Here is a 22,205-nt window from a genome sequence, read left to right as displayed (position 1 = left end):
TCCATCTTAGATTAGTGGGAATGAGGAGAACCGTAAATTGTGCGCCGTCTAGTCCCCTTCTTATCCCTTTCCTTACCCTCGTACTCCTTGCCTCCTAGCTGACTCTCACAAATTTCAGGACCCGGACAGCGCCTCGTTTGTCCAGAATTCCACAGGGGACCCGCGCAAGAGTATCCCGAGCTCTCTTGGGGAGCGAGAGAGTTAGCCGGCCAGACCTCTGAGCCAGCCCCTAGTGCTGTCCGAACTCACTCAGGCTATCCCATTTGGGCGATGACGGCCACGGAAGAAAGGAAGGAGGGGGAAGCTCTGACTCTCTGGAGTCGGTCGCTGCCAGCCGCTAGTCCGGTTCTGGAACGGTACTGAAGAGTGATCACTTTCCTGTTCACTTCTCACCTCCCACCCTCCTCTCCCAGGGACATGGCATCTCCAGGCAGGATGAACCCGGAGCTGCCGGAGTACAGAAACTATGTGGTTTCCCGGCCCGTCTACAACGAGCCCTCCTTCCTGGAGCAGTACGAGCGGCAGCTGCGTGAGCGCCAGACCGTCCGCGAGAAACTGGTCAAAGGTTGCAGGTAGCGGGACTGTCCCCACTATCGCGGGCGGGGGATGCCGCGCCTGAGCCTGGGTGGGGAGAGGGAGCTCTGAGTCGAGATTGCTGGATGAGGTGAGCTAGGGACGCCTCACCCGAGTGGGAACTCTCTCGGTTTGGGGCTAGCCGCGAGCCCTTTGTCTGCCTTCCCTGCTGAAAGCGGGCTGGCTTTCGGTCTTCCAGTGCTGACGTCCGCTTCGCACGCGCTCCTAATTCAGTGTCGTGGCCGCAGGCTGTCCTTCATTCCTGGTTCTAAATTTCTTTCCTCGTTCCGTTTTCTAGTTGTTTCAGGAAAAGGAACCTCAGGGACTTTCTACTGTCACACCTTTCCGGATTCCCCTCTCCATCTGCCTCCCCCCTTTACCCAGCTCTGTAGTCCTTTCCTCTCACTCCAGCACCCACTTCTTGCTCTTTCCCTTAAACAATGCTGTCTTCTTTATCCTGGTTTCCATTCCTTTCTGAGTACCCGGCAAAGGTGAAAGGAAAAGGTTGAGAGTTTTTAAGAGAAATCCAGCCCGAGGGAGGGGAGTCACTAGGATAATCACCTGACTGTGAGGCCTTGTGCTACCGACTAAGTATGCTAAATTACCAGTTCCTGTAGGTTATACTCTATATCTACATTTGTGAATTTAGGATCTAAATAATACTATATAATTAGAAAGTAGTGACGAAATCACAGGAAGGGATTTGAGACTGAGGCTATCCAATCAAATCCGGAAACTCCAATCAATGAATTAAAATCTAAACATACAATCCTTAACCCAATGGCATAAGCAGAGAAAACTGAGCTATTGCCAGATTTTAAAAGGAATGTTTCAAGGGACAATTACATGGAAGTCACTTAACTATTCATCAAGCTTGGAATCCTGTAAAAACCAGCACAAAGGGAGTGGTATGCCAAGATACACAAAGCATGTTTACTTACAGGAAAAAAGTAGGCACCTGAGTTAAAAATGTCAAAACTAATTTCCGGTTAGTGAGACCACAATCTATTGGACCTTTTCTTTTAAGAGTATTAAAAGGGGATGGAGAGAGTGAGCTACAGTGGGGTGCTGACTTTGGAGTCTCTCACCCTATTCAAATCCTGGCCCATCACTTATCACTTGTGTGAATTTGGGCAAGTCATCTAACATCTGCATGCTTCAGTTTTCCTGTCTGTAAAATGAAGGGGCTGGATGACTTACAGGGTCCTTCCAGTTCCAAATTCATGGGATCTCATAAAAGGATGCTTGCACATGTGTTTTCTACTACTGTACACTCTTGAACTAGGTTCTGTATCATTTCTTACATTCAGTGAGTCTATGACTCCATGACTGTTGTAGTTCTTGGCAAATGCATGATAAAAACTTCAATGATCAAAGTGAAGATGTACTTTTAATTGTTAAAACACATTTTTCATAGAGTTCAGATTATTATTTCTTCCCCATTGGGTGGACTGTTTTTGCTCAGAATTAAATTAGAAACCTAATTTTCTTGCTTTTTGGTAGTTGTTCCAGAAGGAGGGCCATTCGGATGATGAAGTCTCTTTTACCCATCTTGGAGTGGCTACCCAAATACCGAGTAAAAGAATGGCTACTTAGTGATGCAATTTCTGGTCTTAGCACAGGGCTTGTGGCCACTTTACAAGGTAAGATTGCCTTTTTAATGTTTGCTCTTAACAGCCTCCCACAGCTTCATATAGTCACTGTAACTTCAGGAGATCCTGAGAGAGAGAGACAGAGACAGAGACAGAGAGACAGAGAGAGACAGAGACAGAGAGAGATACAGAGAGAGAGAGAGAGGCCTTTCTATCCATTTCCACTATACCACTGCTGCATAGTCTAGTAGGTAAACATGTAAAAAGCAAAGTTTTCAAAGCATAGGATACATAATTAGAGGCTCACCCCAAACCTATGAAGTATTGCCATTAATTTCATTTTACAAATGAGCAATCAGAGACTGAGAAAGTTAAATGATTTACTTGAAGGCACACAGCTAGTAATAGAGGTGGTATCTGAACATACTTTTCAGTCCAACCCTATTGCATTATACCAAATTGCTTCAAATTTCCCACTATCTTCTCCACCTACTACCCCTATCTATAGCTAGATACACTTTACTTTACTACATAGGGTCATTCCAATCAAGGTGTTTCTGAAGAGTGAATTTCTATAAAAACTAATCTGCCCACACTGACTTTCATTATAAATTTAAAGATGAAATCCCACAGAGGGGAAAAACATTTCTATTAGATGGGGAAAGACCTGAATTATTATTTTAGTGAGGTGGAGGATAAAGATCCTCTGATTCCATGCATGAATACATGCACACAACAAAGTTCCCACTTTTCTCTATTTTGAAGATAGCTAATAGAGCTAAATTTTCAATATCATCTTTTATCCTCAGAATCACTACAAAAAAAGTACTTTGAAAACCTCAAAAATAGATGTCCCATATAAATGGAAGTTGTCATTAACATTTTATCATATCCTAAAAATTCTATGAAGTTTGAGAGCTTCAGGTCATATAACAACAACAACAATAAGAAGTTTCGTTCCAGGGTCAGTTGTTCTTCAATTAAAATTTATTTAAATGAAATCTACTGAGAATGGGGATCACTGCAAAATATTAGAATAGCAGTATTACCTGAGAGGAAAACATTCTTTTCCAGAGCTACTTTCCTATTCCACATGCTCTGGAGTACTGACCACTCCTTATCATGAATGATTTAAATACAAAATTTCCATACCATTTGATTTCATGAGTTGCTAGATTTTTCTCCCTCACTTGCCAAATGGGATTGGGGAATTAAGCTAGAATAAAATTTGGCTGGCCCAACCAGTAAACATTTAACCAAAAGATTAAATACATATAGAGGTGCTCCAGATTTTGCATGAAGCTGTGTGATGCATAGTTCCTTCAGGCACATGCTTGGGAGTATGAACTAACCTGGAGAAGATGTAAATACTGTGCAAGGATCCCCTTAGTATTCTTAGGATCATAGGGCTCATTTAAGCTGGAGAGGACCTTGTTCTTTGAGACACATTTTTAACTTCTCTCACTTATATAAGGAGTTATCCTTACAGGCTCAGGCAGCATTGTTGTCATATTCAATCGAATGGGTATTTGTTTTCTTCTTGCCTAGAGATCAACTATTTTTTCCTCCATAGGAAGGCAAAGGGAACTGTGTGACAGCAATTGGGCTTGTAAGAGAATTTAACTCAATTATAAGTCTGTCCCCATGTGAAATTGGTTAGAACATTTGAATTGAGTTACTAAACAGTTCAAAGAATTGGTTTAACTTATGTGACTGCTTAACCAGTTAAGTGACTAAATTACTTGCTAAGTTAGTCAATCATTTGAATAGGTGGCACATTTAAATGCAGCCTTTGTTTCAGCCAGGTTGGACTATTTTTAGTGATACAGCTAATGGAGGGCTGTTCATAGAATGAAGAAGAGGTGGGTTTAAATCCTACCTTTGACAGAAGCTCTGCTGTCAAAGCAACCTGGGTTCAAACCTTACCTCTGATGATTATGACCTGTACAACTTCTCTGAGCCTCAGTTACCCCAATCTTCAAAATGAAGAGGGTAGGATCAAGTAGGCTCTAAGCTCCCTTACCAGCTCTAGATCTAGGATCCTATGAGCCCATGTACTAGCTGTGTGACTATGACCAATTTAACTTCTCAATGTCCTAGGCCACTAAGGTTCTAAGCTATAGAGGAGTTGCCAATCTGTACCAGTGGAAGGAATTTCCATGCAAGGAGTTTGCCACCAATGAAATCACAGGTCTGGACCATATATCCAACATAGCCACAAAATTTTATGTAGAATAAGCAGGTTAAGTTGGTTTATTGAAACTTCTGAGAATTGGAGAATGACAGAACAAGTTGTCGTATATGATTGTGACAGAATACTATTGTGCTATAAGACATAATCAGCAGGATGAGTTCAGAAGAACATAGAAAGATTTATTTGTACTGATGCAAAATAAAGTGAGCAGAACCAGGAGAACATTGTGCACAGTAACATTAATATTGTATGATGATCAACTGTGAATGACTTAATTATTCTCAGCAATACAGTGATCCAAGACAAATCTGAAGAAATTGATGAAAAATGTTTTCCATCTCTAGAGAAAAAATTGATAGAGTCTGAGTACAGATCAAAGCATATGCTTTAAAAAAATACATTATTTTTCTTGGATCTTTTTTATGGTTTGTTTTCTTTCACAACATGACTAATATGGAAATATGTTTTGCATGACTACACATGTATGACCTATATCAAATCATTTGCCTTCTCTATAAGGGAAGAGGGGAAGGAGGGAGGGAAAGAATTTGGAACTCAAAATTTTGGGAAACAAATGTGTAAAATTGTTTTTACATGTAATTGGAAAAATAAAATATTAAAAGAGACTAGTGAGAATGATTATTGGTAGAAAGCACTTTCTCATTATAGAAGACAAAACACCAACTTTTAGGTTTGCAAATTAAACTGTTTTGGATGTACTTTCAGGAATGGCATATGCACTACTGGCTTCAGTTCCTGTTGGATTTGGTCTTTACTCTGCTTTCTTTCCCATCTTGATATATTTTGTCTTTGGAACATCAAGACACATCTCAGTTGGTAATTATGGAAATATGTCTATATATACATTAGTCTAGCATGGACAATTAAAATACTTTGGAGAATATCTAAATCAGACTTCTGGGGATTTTCCTTTGTTTATTTCAGTTGATTTGGGGTTTTAGTAACAGTGTGGTTATTTGTGTTATTTTTATTTATGGGATATGCTGGTAATTCTTTGCTTTGGAAATGCAACACCCTTGTTGAAAGAAGTAATAGAACTTCCTACTTTAATGGAAAATAATTAGGAAGTGGGAAAATTGAGAAAAAAATGGAAACTATAGCCTTTCCAATTCTAGTAGTACTCTGGGGAGAAAAGATCATCCTTCATAAAATCTGCACTTGGTTTAGAAAGTATATAAGATTTTAAATCTTGTACAAAAGCTAAGCTGAAAAGAGGAAAACTTTATAATGACTTTGAATTCATTATTTCACCAAATTAGCTTAGAATTCATTGATTCAACGTTTATTATTAAGTGTAGATTACTGTGCTAGATATTAAGGGAATTAGAAAATTTCAATAAGACATTCCTTTTGAAACTGAGGAGTATAAAACAAAAAAACACAGTGAAATCTAAAATACACAGTGTTACAAAAATGCATTAGAGTTGTGAAGCCAAGTGCTACGTGAAGACCAACGGAAAAAGTAATTACTGATTGTGGGATCAGAGAAAGCTTCATGGAGGAAACAGTATTTGAGTGAGGCATATTCTGTTCAATAGGAGTTTTAGGAAAAAGGCTGGTTCATAAAACCCCACCCCCACCAGCCTTAGACTGTAGCCCTTAGGCCCAGAGTTTGATCAGCTTGTTCAACTTGCTCCTATAGCCTGGGGCACAAGTCAAGCTACCGTTTTTTTGGAATATTTGTGTATTTCTTAACCTTTTAACATGTATAAACTGTGCTAACTTTTTTTTATTAAGTTCACAACTTTTTTATGTGTCACTGATGAAGTTTTTGAGTGTTGTCCTCCTAACCCCATTTTCCTCATAAATGTTTTATCACAAGATTTTCCATAATATGGGTATGTATGTGCTGCATTATAGAGGAAATGCCTGTAGAGCCTGGAAAGTTTGGGTGGTACTAGATTGTCAAGCCCACAAGATTGTGCAGGTCTTTGAATGCAAGCTAAAGATTTTTGAGCATGGAAATGAAAATGACTAGATCTATTCATAGGAAAGATCATTCTGGACTGCAATATGAAGGATAAATTAGAGGGAAATCAGGGCTGGCAGTGGGAAGACCTGACTGCAGGTTATTACAGTAATCCTTGGGGAACTCATGAGGGCCTGAAGAACAAAGAAAAGTGGTCAGATGTGAGAAATGTGTAGTGGAAGCAAAGGGACTGTTGTTCAGCAACTAGCACAGTACTTGATGCAGGGTAGGCGCTTCATAAAAGAGCTTATTGATTGATGCGTTTGGTTGTTAATTCATTAGATATGAGAAGAGTCTAAGATAACAGTAAGGCTAGGAGATGAGATAAACAGCAGCACAAGCCCCTCTCCCCTCAAAAAAACAAAAAGGTAAAGTCAGAGAGAAAAGTAGTTTTAGTGGAAAGAAAAAAACAATATGCTTGATTTAGTAGATGTTGATTTTGATGTGATAAGGCCCATCCCCCATCTGGAGAAGTTTTATAAGCACCTAGAGATCAGGGCTAGAGACTCAGGCTGGTGGGGTGAGGTATTGAGAACTAGCCTGAAGTTCCGAGATGAGGTCTGGGCTGGAGATAGAGATGTTGCCACTGTCTACAAATAATCTGTGGCCAAATGAGATTGCCAACGGAGACAATAGAGAAAGAGAGAAATGACAATAGAGTTTGGAGGAACACTCAGTTTAAGGATAATTTCTCCCAATTAAAAAGTAAATTCCTTGACTGAAGGAGCTATTTTGCTTTTCTATTTGTATTCCCTGGTGTGCATAGTAAATGCTCAATAAATGCTCATCCTGTCACTGGAACATAGTTTTGAGTTGGAAGAAACCTCAGAACATTAGGAAGAATATCTTTAGAATATGCCATTTCAGCAAATATCTCCTCTAACCCTTGGCAAGGGTATCCAAGTTTTGCCAAAACAATGTTTAAAGCTAGGTTTAGCTTTCTTCCTTGATGTACCTCAATATAGAATTCTTTCCTTCTTGCCCTAAATTTTTAAATTTCTTTTGAAAGAAATGTTCTAATAAATAAAATACTAATGCTGGTCTTCAGCAATGCTCCTCAGGCTCCTGCCAGCTTGTTATACATCATCATCTGAATAATTCTTTGACATTCCAAATTCAGCCTATCCCACACTAAACTCATCAGCTCTCCACTTTTCTTACTACTTTTCATTTTTCACTGCTGAGTTCCTTGGTTTTATTAATGGCACTACTCTCTTCCTAGTCATCCACAGTAAAACTCTTGGAATTACCCTTGATTCTGCCTCCACTCCCTTCCTCATTCCCTGCCCCCTATCTAAGCGTCAAGTCTTTTCATTTCTAATACCACTTACATGTAGCTCTTCCTTTGAAAGCCATGTGTCTACTACCATCACCCTACACCTAGCCTTCTGTTACCTAAATGTCTTTAATGTTTTCTTACCCGCTTTTCACCTGATATTCCATTAGATTGTGAACTCCTTGAGGGTGAGAACTGTCTTTTGCCTCTTTTTGTATCTCTAGCACTTAGCACAGTGCCTGGCACGTAGTAGGCACTTAATAAATGGTAATTGATTGATTGATGTTTTTCCCATCTCCAGTCTCTTCTTTGGTGGTTGTGTCAACTTAATTTTCCCAAAGTATTGGTCTAACCATGCAACTTTCTAGCTTAAATCGCTTCAATTGTCTAACAAATAGAGTCCAAACTTCTGAACCTGAAAGAATTATACGTTTAGAGCTAGGTCTCAGAGAATGGAAGTCCAGAAAATGTGATTTGCCTGAAGCTATATTGCTGAGATTTGAACCCTGGGTCCTCTGTGGTATCAAAATGATGGCTTTTTAAAATTTTGTTTCCTATTAGCCAAATTGGACTTTTTGCTATTCCCCAAATATTCTTCATAATTTTCTGTCTCCATGTCTTTGCACATACTCTTTCCTCTGCCTTGGGCTGCTGCAAATTTGGAAAGTGCTTTTTAATTAGTGCAGAGTAGACATGAACTGGGGCAGCTAGGTGGCACAGTGGATAGCAGAGCAGGTCTGGAGTCAGGAAGACTCATCTTCATGAGTTCCAATCTAGCCTCAGAAATTTACTAGCTGTGTGACCCTGGGCAAGTCACTAAACCCTGTTTGTTTCAGTTTCCTCATCTATAAAATGAGCAAGAGAAGGAAATGGCAAAGCACTACAATATGTTTGCTAAGAAAACGCCAAATGGGGTTGAGAATAGAAGGACACAATTCAATAATAAAGAGATGAGCTCTATATTTTCAAAGAATTCAGTAAGCGAGGGACTGGCTGGGGAAAAGAAAGCTATGGGTTCATTTGACTTAAGTCTCTTTTGTCCTAGACTTTTAGATTAAAAACTTATCTCCATGGTAAAAAGAAAAAAAATACAGTCTCCTCTCACTGTTCATTATCTTGTTTTGAACCCTGAAAAATTGAACGAAACAGTGGGTTAATTCAACCCCAGACAGATCAAAACATAGAATAAAATGAGAAATGGATTCACACAGGATGGAAATAAGCGTATCGTGGAACAAAATGAAAGTAAGATTGCATGTGACCTGAGGAATTGGGGTTTTGATTTTTTAGCTGAATGAATAAATTTTTTATCTTTACTAAGGTGTTGGTTATTTGGCATGTTGCTGACAATAATATATAGACATTTGTAATTCTTAATTGACTAAAGATAAATTAATTCCTGTAATTTCCAGGACCCTTCCCTGTGGTCAGTTTGATGGTGGGATCTGTTGTTCTAAGCATGGCCCCTGATGAACAGTTTATCCTGACAAGCACCAATGATACTCTTGACAACATTACCAGGATAGACTCTGAGGCCAGAGATGCACAGAGAGTGTTAATTGCCAGCACCCTCACTGTTTTAGTAGGCATTATCCAGGTAATGTATCTCTATGGCACACACACTTAAGTCATGATTTCTTTATTAAATAACAAGGCTTGAAAGTCAGCAGGGTATAGTGAATGGAGGCCTTTCTTAGAGTCAGAAAGATATGGATTTAAATTCTCCCTCTTACCAGCTATGTCCCTCTGGGCACAAGACCTTTGAGTTTGAATAAACTTTCAGTTATTTTCTGAGCAATTCTTGAAGAATTTAAACTACAGATGAGTTTCCATTCACCTTTGGTGAAGGGGATTTCTACATCACACTAATGAAATCACAGGTCCAGAACAAAAATGCCATCTCAGGCATTTGTTTTGTTTTGTACAGGTATTTTTGTGTTTGATGTAGTGTGGACTGTCATCAAATCATTATAGCTTCCTATTGGACCAGGGTTTGAATCCCACATCTGACTATTATTGGAAATGTGACCAAGGATTGTCACTCAGTCCTCAGTTCAAGATTTCTCTCTGACACATACTATTATGTTCCTACCATAGCTGGCATGTCACTTATTCTCTCCAAGCCTCAATTTCCTTATCTGTAAGATGGGATAATATCTGTAAGTATTGCCTCATAGGGTTATTGTAAGGATAAAATTATATTGGATGCAAACTTTAAGGGTTAAACAGGGTGTCTAATCTATTTAATCTATTAAATTTAATAGAAGTATGTAAGCTGTTAAAGTTGTGCAGTAAGACTTAACATTACGTTGCAGTAAGACTTTTGGAACACCCTTCACAAATGTCAGTTATTTTTACTACTACTAATATGACTAAGTCATTTAGCCTTCCTGAGTCTCAGTTCCTCTGTCTGTAAAAAGGGGAGAATAATATCTGAAATATCTGTTTCACAGGGTTGTGAGAGAACTGATGTATCTTTAAAGACTGATATCAATTCAAGTATTTATTAAGTACTTACTCTGTGCCAGGTATTGTCCTAGGTACTGGGGAAACAAGGACAAAATTAATACCAGATATGAGACTGTAGTACAACATGGTAAAAAGGAATGCTGGGCAGCCCTGGAGTCACAAAAGACCTAGTTTGAAACTTATGAGCTGTGTAAGCATGGGAGAACCACTGAATCTCCCTGATTGTCCCCATTTTATAACATCTTCCAGGGTTGTTGGAAGGATAAAATAAGATAGTATATGGAAAGACCTTTATAAACCTGAGCAGCACTATGCAAATATCAGCTGGAGGCAAAATGTTAGCACTTTTTCATTCATTCAAAGCAAATCATTTGTTTTTCTCTCTTCTTATATTAGTTGGTGTTAGGAGGCTTGCAAATTGGATTCATCGTTCGCTATCTCGCAGATCCATTAGTTGGAGGATTCACAACTGCAGCTGCCTTTCAAGTATTAGTCTCACAGCTGAAAATTGTTCTCAATGTTTCAACCAAAAATTATAATGGTGTTCTCTCAATAATATATGTGAGTATTTTTGCTTTATTATTATTTTTGATCCCGCCGGTGCTGAACTCAGGTAGTATCCATTTTCTCTCCTTCTATAAATATTTTCAGAAGTATTCAGTGCACAGCTAAAGACAGGTGGCATAGTAGATAAAAGGCCTAACTTTGAATCCTTCCTTCAGATACTAGCTGCATGACATTGGGCAAGTCCCTTAATCCTTCTCAGCCTAAGTTTCCCCATTTGTTAAATGAGGATAGTTATAGTACCTACTTCATAGGATTATTGTGAGGATCAAATGAGAAAACATTTTCAAAATGCTTTGAACAAACTCTAAAACACTGTACAAATTAACATTAGCTCAGCACTGTCATAAAGGAAGGATTAGATGGAGGGGGAAAGATAAGAGATAAGAAGACCTGTAAGGAGTCTAATACAACAATCCAGGAGGTGGTCATGAGGGGCCCAACTAGAGCAGATTGTGGGAATAGAGAGAAAGCAATAGAAGTGCAAGATGTAGAGGTGTACATGAGAGGTGATGGGGAGAAAAGACTCCTGAACGTGGAAGAAAGGGTGAATCGCTGAATTATGGACAAAAATGGTACAGTCAGAACGAACAGTAGCTAGTTGTTGTTTATTGTTTTATTTGCTTCTTCTCCTATGAAATTCCTTATTCTTTCTGTGCCTACTTGGTGCATTGCTTCAATAGATTAATGATTGGGGCAGCTAGGTGGTGCAGTGGATAGAGCACCAGTGCAGGAGTCAGGAGGACTTGAGTTCAAATCTCACCTCAGACACTTGACACTCACTTGACATTGGGCAAGTCACTTAACCCCAATAACCTCATCCTGGGTCATCTCCAGTCATCCTGATGAATATCTGGTCACTGGATTCAGATGGCTCTGGAGGAGAAGTGAGCCTGGTAACCTGCACAGCCCTCCCTCACTCAAAAACAAAGTCAAATACAAGTCATGCCATTATTTCTCTGATGGCATGGTCTTCTTCGGCAAACAAAGGATGAACACACACATTAGTGATCTCATCAATTCTGGATTCCTAGATTCTGGGATCTGAGATCACAACCTCCATACCCTTTCATCCTTGGTGACTCTTTGCCTATAATCTTGAAATCCTCTCAATGTATTGGGATCTCCCTTGAAGTCTCTTAACATGAAAAGGTCACCTATGCAGTGGACATACGCTGTCCCTTGATTATCACCAACTTTCATTACATAACTGGCCCAACTCCATTTCCAATTATACATGGAATTCTTTCATGTAATTGATCAACTATAATACAGATGATTGACCATAATTACAGTCTAGTTATGACCAGTGTCCATCTATCCATTGTTCATTGTATGGCACAGAGACTAGGATAGTACATAATTCAATGTGATATAGCATCATCAGATTGTTAGTCTTAAAATAATGGGTTTTTGTTTCATTACAAAGCCTGGGGTACTTGAAAGCACTTGCAGTTTCCCAAATTCAATCCATTTAGATACCTTCTACACTGCCTAATTCTGGCTTACTCCATGATTCTTGTAACCCCTCAGCTTTCTCACTGTCATATTCTTCAGGTCAGTTTGTCTCTCTATACATAAGTCCCCTGGCTTCTGAACCCAGGATGTTGCCTGAGAAGGAGGCCATTCACTGATCTGTGTCCTACCTGGCTACCCAGGAACTGAACTCCTTAACAATCCAATCTCTTATGACCACAGATCCTCTGGCAAATAGAGACATTTTGTCTCCAGGAACTGCATTTCAAGCAAGGCATGACTACAGATCTGTTTTGGATAAAGAGATGGGTACTGAAACAAGAGTGAAAAGATTGAGCCTACACTGGATAGATTTATTATGTAGGTTTAGTGGTCTATGTGAGCCAGTTGAAAGCAACAGCATAGAAAGGAAATCTGATGGCCAAACTGCAATGTCTCTGGGCACCCATCAATCCTACTCTTATTTTGCCATGTATATTCTTGTTTCCTTTCCACACAAGCTAGTTTTTTTACTTCATCTGGTGTCTTCATTTTCTTGAGATGAATTAACCTTTCAACTTGTTCAAAATTTCAGTAGTTAAAGCAAGGCCAGAAGGAGGCTCTTACAGAAGTCTGTGAAATAGTGAAGACCAGACAGAAGATGTAGGAAAAGGGATCAGGGTTAAGGAAACAGTAGGAAGGAGAAGGGTGGTGTAGCAAAGCTTTGAGCAATGAAAGGCCAGCAAAATGACAACAAAACAAAACTATAATTCCATTAATAAGACAAGTTTTAAGAGAACTTTCTTGTGGTTCCCATTATTCTTAGAGTTGTAAGAGAGCCTCCTCGGGACCTCACCAACTCGGATGGAGGTATTTGAGCTATTCCTGTCTAATACTGAATAAGGTGTATTCTTCTGATGTGAATCAGGAGGCCTAGAAGCCCTTTCATAATAGCTCTATTAGTTAGGCAACTTGGGAAAATAGAACTTTGCTTCTGATGCTATCAGTCATGATCATTCACAACAGAATCCTTCAATCCTCCAAATTCAAAGAAGCAGCTGTTTCCTTAAGGGAAAACTAGAAGACTGTTGTAAGATATTTCCTCCAGGAATGTGGCTAATTCTTTCACTCTCTCCTGTTTTTCTCTCTTTTCTATTCTCTTTGCTCTCTCTTTGTTTTTCTCTTTCCTCTCTCTCTCTCTCTTTCTCTCTCTCTTTTTCTCTCTTTCTCATTCTTTCTCTCTCCTCTCCCTCTCTCATTGTGAGCTTTGTGTCCTGCAGTACTGAAAACTAAATATAACAAAGACAAAGAAACTTAAGGTGAAATATTAGACTTAAATTAGGGGGGAAAATCTTTTAAAATCTAATTTTAAAAATAGTAGGAAAAACTAGAGGCAGGAAGAAAAAGGAAAAGTTAAAAGAGGCTCTTGAGAGACTTTCCTCAGAGGATTTCCTAAGAGAAACATAAAAAGAAGATCCTGTCTACAATTCAAAATTATTTCCATGCATCTTGTTCATTTTGAAGGGCACCAGAACTGTGATTTCACTGGCATGGGGCACTCTCAGTGAGGAAATGCCTTCTACCAATGCAGAGAATTACCTACTATGCCACTTAAGAACCTTCCCGGATGGTCTGGGGTATTGAAAGGTTAAATGACATTATCCCTAGTCATATGGCAAGTATGTGTCAGATCCCAGATTGATCTGACTTGAAAGCTGGTTATCTCTCAATCTACTGTGCCATGCAGGTACTCCTCATCCTAATCAGTATGTAAATAAAGTTCAAAGTCTATTTTTTAAAGTTATAGTTTTATTTTCCTTTCTCCTATCTCCCCCTTCCTCTATTGGGGAAAAAGGAAAAGAAAAAGAACTATAAAATCCTTGTCGAGAAAATATCGTCAAGCAAAACCAATTCTTACATTAGCCAAGTTCAAATATGTGTGTCTCATGCTGTCTATTATCCTGTCACTTTCCTGTCATGACATGGGAAGCATTCATCATCAATTCTTCTGAAACCATGCTTGAACATTGTACAATCAGAGTTCTTAAGTTTTTCAGAATTATTATTTATTACAATATAATGTTAAAATATACATTGTTCTCTTGATTCTGTTCATTTCACTCTATGTGAGTTCATAGAAATCCTTGCATTTCTCTGAAAACATCCATTTTTTTTTTTTTTTTTTTTTTTGCTTTTTACAGCAAAGTAGTATTCCATTACATTTATATACCACAGCTTATTTGGCCATTCACCAGTAGATAGGCATCTCTTTAGTTTCCAGTTCTTTGCCACAGCAAAGAACTGCTATACACATTTTTGTACAGATGTGTGCTTTACCTCTTTGGATTTAGGCCTATTGGTGCAATTGTTGGGTCAAAGGGTCTAGTAGAGGTTTCAGGCATAGTTCTACATTGCTTTCTAGAATGGTTAGGTCAATTCACAGCTCCACCAACAATGCTTCAGCATTCCTGTTTTCTCATAGCTTCTCCAATATTTGTCATTTTCCCACTTTGCATGAGGTGGAACCTTAGAGTTGCTTTAATTTGTATTTCTCCTTACATTACTGATTGGGAACATTTTTTCATATGACTATAGTTTGATTTCTTCCCTTTAAATCTGCTTGTCCATAGCCCTCAACCATTTATCATTTGGGGAATGGCTCTTATTCTTATAAATTTGAATCAATTTTTAATATATTTTAGAAAATCTTATCCAAGAAACTTGCTGAAGAAAATATTTTCCCATGTAACTGTTTCCCTTCTAATCTTAACTGTGTTGGATTTATATATGCAAAACTTTAAAAATTTTATGTAGTCAATATTATCAAATTAATCTTTTATGGACTTAATCTTTTATGACACTCTTCCCTTCTTTATTGATCTGAAAAGTAATGTCTTTCTTGCTCCTAATTTGTTTATAATGTTATATATCTATTTGTAACTTACCATGGTATATGGTATGAGGTGCTAGTCTAAACCTAATTTCTGCCAGACTGTTGTCCAGTTTTCCTAGCAACTTCTGTCAAATAGTATGTCCTTAGCCTAGCAACTCAATTTTTTAAAACAGTTTTCCCCAACTTCTCACCCAGATTGAGAGTAGGGAGCTTCAGCAGGTAAGGAGATCCTGTGAAGTTTATTCTTCTGTGGCTACTTCCAGATTCTCACTCCTAAGGGAAAAAGGCAAGAAAATGAGGATTTGGGGGTTAATCTGTATTTATATGTATATGGACTCTGATACTTATACAGCTTTATCAAGTTGGTTTCTTCTGACAGGGAAATGTAAGCCAATAAAAACCAGAAAAGGACTGTTTTAGGGCTGATCTCTCTTTATATCATACAGAATCTGATAAAAACTTAACTTCAAACAGGTATTAGCAAGTTGTATCAGCAAGGACCCCAACGTACCAGCAGGACCTGCTGTACAGGTTCTTAGATCTGCTTTTAAAAAGGAAAGCAACTTTGGAGGGGTCAACAATCTATTTTAATCAAGCACATGTATCATTCACTTAGTTCCGGGGAAAAAGTAAGCACCCTGAACTTTAGGGAAAATACAGACAGGGAAATAAGCTCAAGAGACAGAGCTTCCACCTGTTTGACCATAAACAATACATACATAGTTACCAGAAACAGAAACATTCAACACCTGGGTTTTCAAAGCAGGGGAGCTCCTTAGCCGCTGCCCAGAGTCTAGCCAAACAAACACTTACAATGAGTAAGCCCCAAAGTTAAACCTCACCTCAGAGTATTTGTACACGTTTCAGAGAAGGAAGGCAGGACCCTCTGATCCAGTGCCTCAATAGAAATTAACAAAAGGTATTGAGGTCTATTAATAGACTGGGAAGATCTTCAATTCTTTCCCCCCACCCACTATTAACCTTAAATGACCATTACACAAGTATATAGGGGATGCAATGAGAATAATACTGTTTGAAGTCAGAGGACTTGTTTTAGACATTCGTCTTGGGACCTTGGGCACAGTCACTTAACCTCATCTATAAATAAAATGGGGGTTTGGTGTAAGCTTGTCATAAGATTCCTTCTGACTTCAAATCAATGATTCTAGGTCATAGATATGGATTTAGGATGTATTAATAATTAACTTGTAATTAAGAATCTATAAATAAAACCAGGCATAAGTTTCTTTATTGTTTGATCTACCTGAGCAATATTGTACAAAGGAAGGGCAACTATCAAAATGATGTTGTGTAGAAATAAATTTTCTAAGATAATTAAATATCTTTAAGTATCGAAACATAGGTGAGGGAAAATATTTTACAGAGGTGCTTATTAATTGTGAAGTGGTTAATCTCTTGGTAGAATACTTGGGCTAAAAAAAAGATTCTAATTTACCTTGTTGTTGGGTTTGTTTGTGGTTTCTTTCTTTTTGTTTTTTTGTCTAAATTTGATTTATTTGAGGAACTCCCGGTTCCTATTAGAAGCAGGACTCTAGGTTTTCCTGGTAGAGATTTTAACAAGAAAACACTGAATATTATTGGATAAATTGTCTTAAAATATAGATGTACTTCATTTCACAGAATAGACAAAATCCTGAAAAGTTATATATTAATTGATTATTCATAAATTGGAAGACAATGTGTCAGGGAAATTTGTTTTTTAATGATATGCATATGCTCACACAGATTAACCAAATATCCCTGTAATGAATTTTTTAATTAAGTGAGCAAAAGAGTTAATAAGGTAAATAGGGATAGGAATTGGATTTGGAATTTAATTTCTTGGTAAAAGCTCTAACTCTAGGATAAGCATATTCCTTATTCCTAAAGAGCTGCCTAGAGCATTGAGAGGTTGTGGCTTGTCAGAGGTGGAATCTGAAACCAGGTCTTCTGGGAAAATGTAAATAATTTCTCTACATTTATGGGTTTTAATAAATTTGATTTTTTTATACTGGATTTAAATAGAGGTATAGAACTAAATAGGAAAGTTAAAAAAATATGATCAAATAATATTTAAATAACATAGCTATTCAACATTTCAGTCTTTGAATTGTAGAAAGTCATCTGCAAATGTTTTTATAAAGGAGTAAAAAGCTCAGGATTGTTTCTAACTTTATCTGAATGTATTTTGAAAAGCTAACAGCACTACACATGTATAAAGTATTGTTGTCATTGATTTTACTTTTTTATTATCATAGTTTTATCAATATGACTGCTGCTGTTGTAATGATTTATTTACCCGTCATTGGTTGGTAACGAGGTATTCTACATAGGCAAATTTTCCAGACTGTTGAAGTTTACTTCAGTAAGCACTACAATTTATTTTAAAAAACCTTTTTTCATTCCAAAATAGATATCATACTTCCCTTCTTTATTCAATTCCTGGGAAAATTCTAGAACAGATTTTTAAAAACATGGGTGTTGAACATATAGAGATGAAAGTGGTGGGTATAAAGAGCCATTCTGGCTTCATCAAAAATAAGTCATGCTAGACTAACCTCATTAATAAACTAGGAGATAAAGGGGATAATAATTAGCATTTATATAGTGTCTGTAAGGTTTGATAAAGTGTTTTGCAAATATAGTCTCATTTGATCCTCACAATTGCCTGGAGAGGCAAGTGCTAAAAAAATAATCCCCATTTTACAGATGAGGAAACTGAGATAGATAGAGTTAAGTGACTTGTCCTGAGCCACACAGCCAGTAAGTGTCTGAGGCTGGATTTGAACTCAATGAAGAGTCCTAGGACTGGAGTCAGGAAAACCTGAGTTAAAATCCAGCCTCAAGACACTTACTGGCAATGTGACCCTGATCAAGTCACTTAACCCTGTTTGCCTCAGTTTCCTCCTTTGTAAAATGAACTGGAGAAGGAAATGTCAAACCACTCTAGTATCTTGGCCAAGAAAAACCCAAATGTGGTCACGAAGAGTCAGATATGACTAAACAACCTAACTTCTTGACTCCAGGTTCAGTGTCACCCAGCTATAGGTATAATTTAGCTAACTCTTAGTAAAGTTGTTAATAAGATAGTGGAGAAGATGGAGAAATCATGGATTAGATGATAGTACAATAGTAGCTAGCAGTATTCAATGTCAAAGAGACTGGGGGTCTATAGTGGAATACCCCAGGGATCTGTGCTTAGCCCTGTGATGATTAACATTTTGTCATTGATATGGATTAAGGCCAATTATATTTTAATCTGGTTTGGGCTACACATTGTGGGTTGAATGCCACCCCCACCCTCCCCCCACCCTTGTGTGTTTGATACCTCTGGGCTACAACCCTGAGTTGAGTTTATTAAGATAAAATTGAATAAGGATAAAAAATAAAGTCTTGCACTTGAGTGTAAAAACATTGACCTTATAAGTACAGATAGGGAGGCATGAGTAGTTAGATATTCTTTAAAAAGCCCATCTTTCTTGGGCTATAAGTTCAGTTTGTATGAGTCAACAGTGTGGTGTGGATGATGAAATAAGAGAATTTGGTTAGAGCTGCTTGGAAAAGGGCATAGCTTCCAGCAACAGTAACGCCATAACCCCTTGTATTTTGCCCTCCTCCTGCTTCATCCTGAGTATTGTTTAAGAAGGATGTGATAAGCTGGAAAGTGTGAAAGATAAGTGGAAACTAGGACGGAGAAGGTCCTTAAGGGTTGATAGAAGAAACTGGGAAGGGTTAGCTAGAAGAAATGAAAACGTAGCTGGGACATGATAGCTTATCTTCATGCTTTTGAAGAGTCGTCCTTTCCAGAGGTATTGGACTTGTCCTGCTTGGTCCCAGAGGGCAGAACCAGAAGCAATGAGTATAATAAGTAGCCCAGAGACCAATGTGGACTTTTGATGGCAGGAAAACCTTCCTATCAGTTAGAGCACTTGTCACGTATATGATAGTGGGGATTCCTTTTGTGCATGAATTGTCTGCTGAGGTCGCTGCCAACACTCAAATTCTGTGACTCTAGCCTTTTCTTAAATGATTCAGTCATCTTTCCAAACATCAACTATTGGCCCATGCTTCAAGCCAACAATGTCATCAATATCTACTGAAGTTCATAAAGAAGTAGCCCCCCACTGCTGGATTCTTGAGTTTTTAGTTCTGCATTCTCTGGTTTTTCTTTCCTCCCCTTCTGTGACATCCTTCCCTCCACTCTCCAGTTCTTACCTCTTACTTGAGTCCTGTATCTGCCTCTAGAAGGACTAAAAAGCTCAATCAACAAATATTCATTAGAATTGTGCCTAAATTAAAAATTAATATTTGTGTCTAATGATAGCCATCTCTGAGAGGGAGGGAAAAATTTATGTGATCATTTTGTTATATGTTATACAATAATATTATATATTTGAAAGGAATAGTAAGTTTATGCATAGTAGATTTGCAGCTTATTTTGTATTGTACTATGTTATAGAAATGTTTGTTTTAGTCCATGAATTAAAAGAGAAAAGAAAAAAAAACAAGTTGAGTGAGGGTCCTCTAGAGGTTCTTATATGGATCATATTCATAAGGTTTAGTGTATAGAGCGTAACCTTTCAAGATATTTCTTTGCTCACTCCCTTGTTCTCGAATGTATTTGAGACGATCAAATTTTCAACTAACTGAGGAGTCAAGGCTCCAAACAATCTCAGCACTTGCCATGGACCAGGCCCTCTAGTGAGTTCTGGTATAACAAAGACAAAAATGAAACTGTCCCTGTCTTCAAGGATTTTGCTTTACACATCCCCAAATCTGCTAACTCCCAACACTACCTCCCATTTGTATCTCTACACATCAGGTCAATTGGAGTATTGTGACATTAAATCAAGTTCATTCAGGTTGAACCAAAAGTGTTACCTGAAATATCATTCAATTGATGTAACCATGTTTAGGGTGTTTTTGTTTGTGTGTTTCAATTATCTAGAGAGTGGTCATCATAACCTTATGGTCATATGTGTGGTCATAACTTTTACTCTAAGAGTATCAAAATTTCCATCCTAAGATTATGAACATGATGGCCAGAAAATAATACTTTCAAGTTCTTTTAATTTATGAATAAATTTTTTTATGCAATTAAATTTAATTTATAAGCTCCTTGAAGTCAGTGACTGTCTTTTAACTCATTTCTTTGTGTACTCATCTCTTAGCCAGTACCTGAGGACACATACTAGGTACTTAACAAATGTTTGTTGACTGTCTGAATAAATTATGGGATTTTAGAGATGATTTAGTGCAACCCTGTCATTTTGAAGAATAAATAATCTGAGGCTTAGAGAATTTGTACTTAGTCCCAGGCCCCATGTCAACAGATTACCAGTCTAGTACTCTTGGTAGCACAGTGGATAGAGCACCAGCCCTGGAGTTAGGAAGATCTAAGTTCAAATCCAGGCTCAGCCATTTACTGTGTGACCTTGGGCAAGCCAATAACCCTATTTGCCTCAGGTTCCTCATTTGTAAAATGAGCTGGAGATGGAAATGGCAAGTCACTCCAGTATCTTTGGCAAGAAACTCCAAAAAGGGTCACAAAGAGTCAGACAACAACAAAAATGACTCTTTTTTTTTTAATTTTATTTTTATTTTTTAATGTTTAACACAAAAATGACTCTTGTCAGCAGTGCTTTCTCTATTGCTAAAGTTATTTTTTATGGAGTTTAGGAATCAAATATATTTTTTAATTTTAACTTTATTTCTTATTATTTTGAACTTGACAAACACCCACAAACATGTACATTTCCATATGCAAAAAAGAGCAGAAGAAAACTGTGATCTTTAATTACCTACAGCTGGTTTAAAATTTTTAAAAAAAATTCAACATTTGTTTCAAAGCTGTTCTGCCAGTCTGTGTCTCCCTATGAATTCCCTTCTGTGCTCTTCAGTGCATTTAGCAAGTGCTTCATTTACACTCTTTTTTTTTTTATTAGCGTCACTATCGCCAAACTCCCACCCCTTCCTCCAGTTCTTCTCTTCCAAAATTTTTTTTAAGTCTACCTTGTAATAAATAATCATAGTTGAACAAAACAAATCCACACATTGTTTCTGTCTGAAAATGCGTGTCTCATTCTTCATCTCTAGCCCACCACCTCTCTTCTAAGTAGGAAGCATGTTTCATCACTGATCTTTTGGAATCAGGATTGGTCATTAGGTAGATCCAACTTATCTTTCAAAGTTGTTTTCCATTACAATGTTTTAGCCATTGCATTAATTGTTCTGACTCTTCTCACTTTATTTTGTGTCAGTCCTTCCAGACTTCTCTGAATCTAGAACTTGAGGTATTGCTTATGGTTCAGTAATAAGAAACTGACGCATTGAACTACCTCCGTACAATCACTAGCACAATGGTGCACACAGAAAGGTAGTAAGTGAAATGTGATGCCATCACAGTGCGCGGGTTGATGATCTGTGAGAACAGGGATATTATCTTTTGGTAACAGAAAGAAAATTAGCCCAGACCAGCAAGTACAGGGAATATAGAGAATCTAGAAAGACTGTTAAAAATATTACAAAGAAAAAAAGAAGCAGAACCACTGGGCACACACCAAAAGAATCCTGATGAGGACTTGGAGGGTGTGACCAAATAATTATTTTGATACATAATGAATTATAATTAACTCAAATGTCATTGTTACTAAGCAAATTGATCTGGTTAAACTTTTAATACAATTTTTAAAAAAGTGAATCACTTTCCTTTTTTTTTCTTTAATAGACTCTGATTGAGATATTTGAGAACATCGGTGCCACAAACATTGCAGATTTAATTGCTGGACTGCTTACCATTATTATCTGCATGGCTGTTAAGGAAATAAATGATCGATATAAACACAAAATTCCTGTTCCTATTCCTATAGAAGTGATTGTGGTAAGTAGAATATGCATTTATTTACATAAAGAGAAAGTGACCATATTGTGAGAAGAAAGATTTTTTTTTTTAATCAGAGGTTTTTTTCTGTCTCTTTTTGCTTTATTTTAGACAATTATAGCGACAGCCATTTCATATGAAGTCGACTTGGAAAAAAAGTACAATGCTGGCATTGTTAAATCCATTCCAAGGGGGTAAGTAGGCTATCCCTATCTGGTGATACTAATATGTTCATCTTAACTCAATAGCTAATATTTCATTTTAATATTAAATGAATTCAATATTAATTTAATATTAAATTAGCTAATTTAATATTAAT

At 37.6% G+C, this 22,205-nt stretch overlaps 1 protein-coding gene across 2 annotated transcripts in view; it reads left to right on the top strand.

Annotated features, from left to right (window-relative positions):
* The window catches only part of SLC26A4 (solute carrier family 26 member 4), a 62,905-nt gene that overhangs the window by 2,886 nt on the left and 37,814 nt on the right, over window positions 1-22,205 (top strand). Inside the window, exons 2-8 of one of the 2 annotated variants that reach the window (XM_072653051.1) lie at window positions 414-572; window positions 2,077-2,216; window positions 5,086-5,196; window positions 9,038-9,222; window positions 10,491-10,655; window positions 21,734-21,886; window positions 21,998-22,080. In XM_072653051.1, the coding sequence (XP_072509152.1) occupies window positions 418-572; window positions 2,077-2,216; window positions 5,086-5,196; window positions 9,038-9,222; window positions 10,491-10,655; window positions 21,734-21,886; window positions 21,998-22,080 (992 nt within the window). In that variant the 5' untranslated portion in view covers window positions 414-417. Of the gene's footprint in view, window positions 1-407; window positions 573-2,076; window positions 2,217-5,085; window positions 5,197-9,037; window positions 9,223-10,490; window positions 10,656-21,733; window positions 21,887-21,997; window positions 22,081-22,205 lie in introns of those variants that run through there. The other variant, XM_072653050.1, reaches the window with a different exon arrangement.

Source organism: Notamacropus eugenii, chromosome 3 (assembly GCF_028372415.1).
Source record: "Notamacropus eugenii isolate mMacEug1 chromosome 3, mMacEug1.pri_v2, whole genome shotgun sequence".
Taxonomy (NCBI): Eukaryota; Metazoa; Chordata; class Mammalia; order Diprotodontia; family Macropodidae; genus Notamacropus; species Notamacropus eugenii.
Note: the sequence above shows the minus strand (reverse complement) of the source record. Positions and strands in the feature narration are given on the sequence as shown.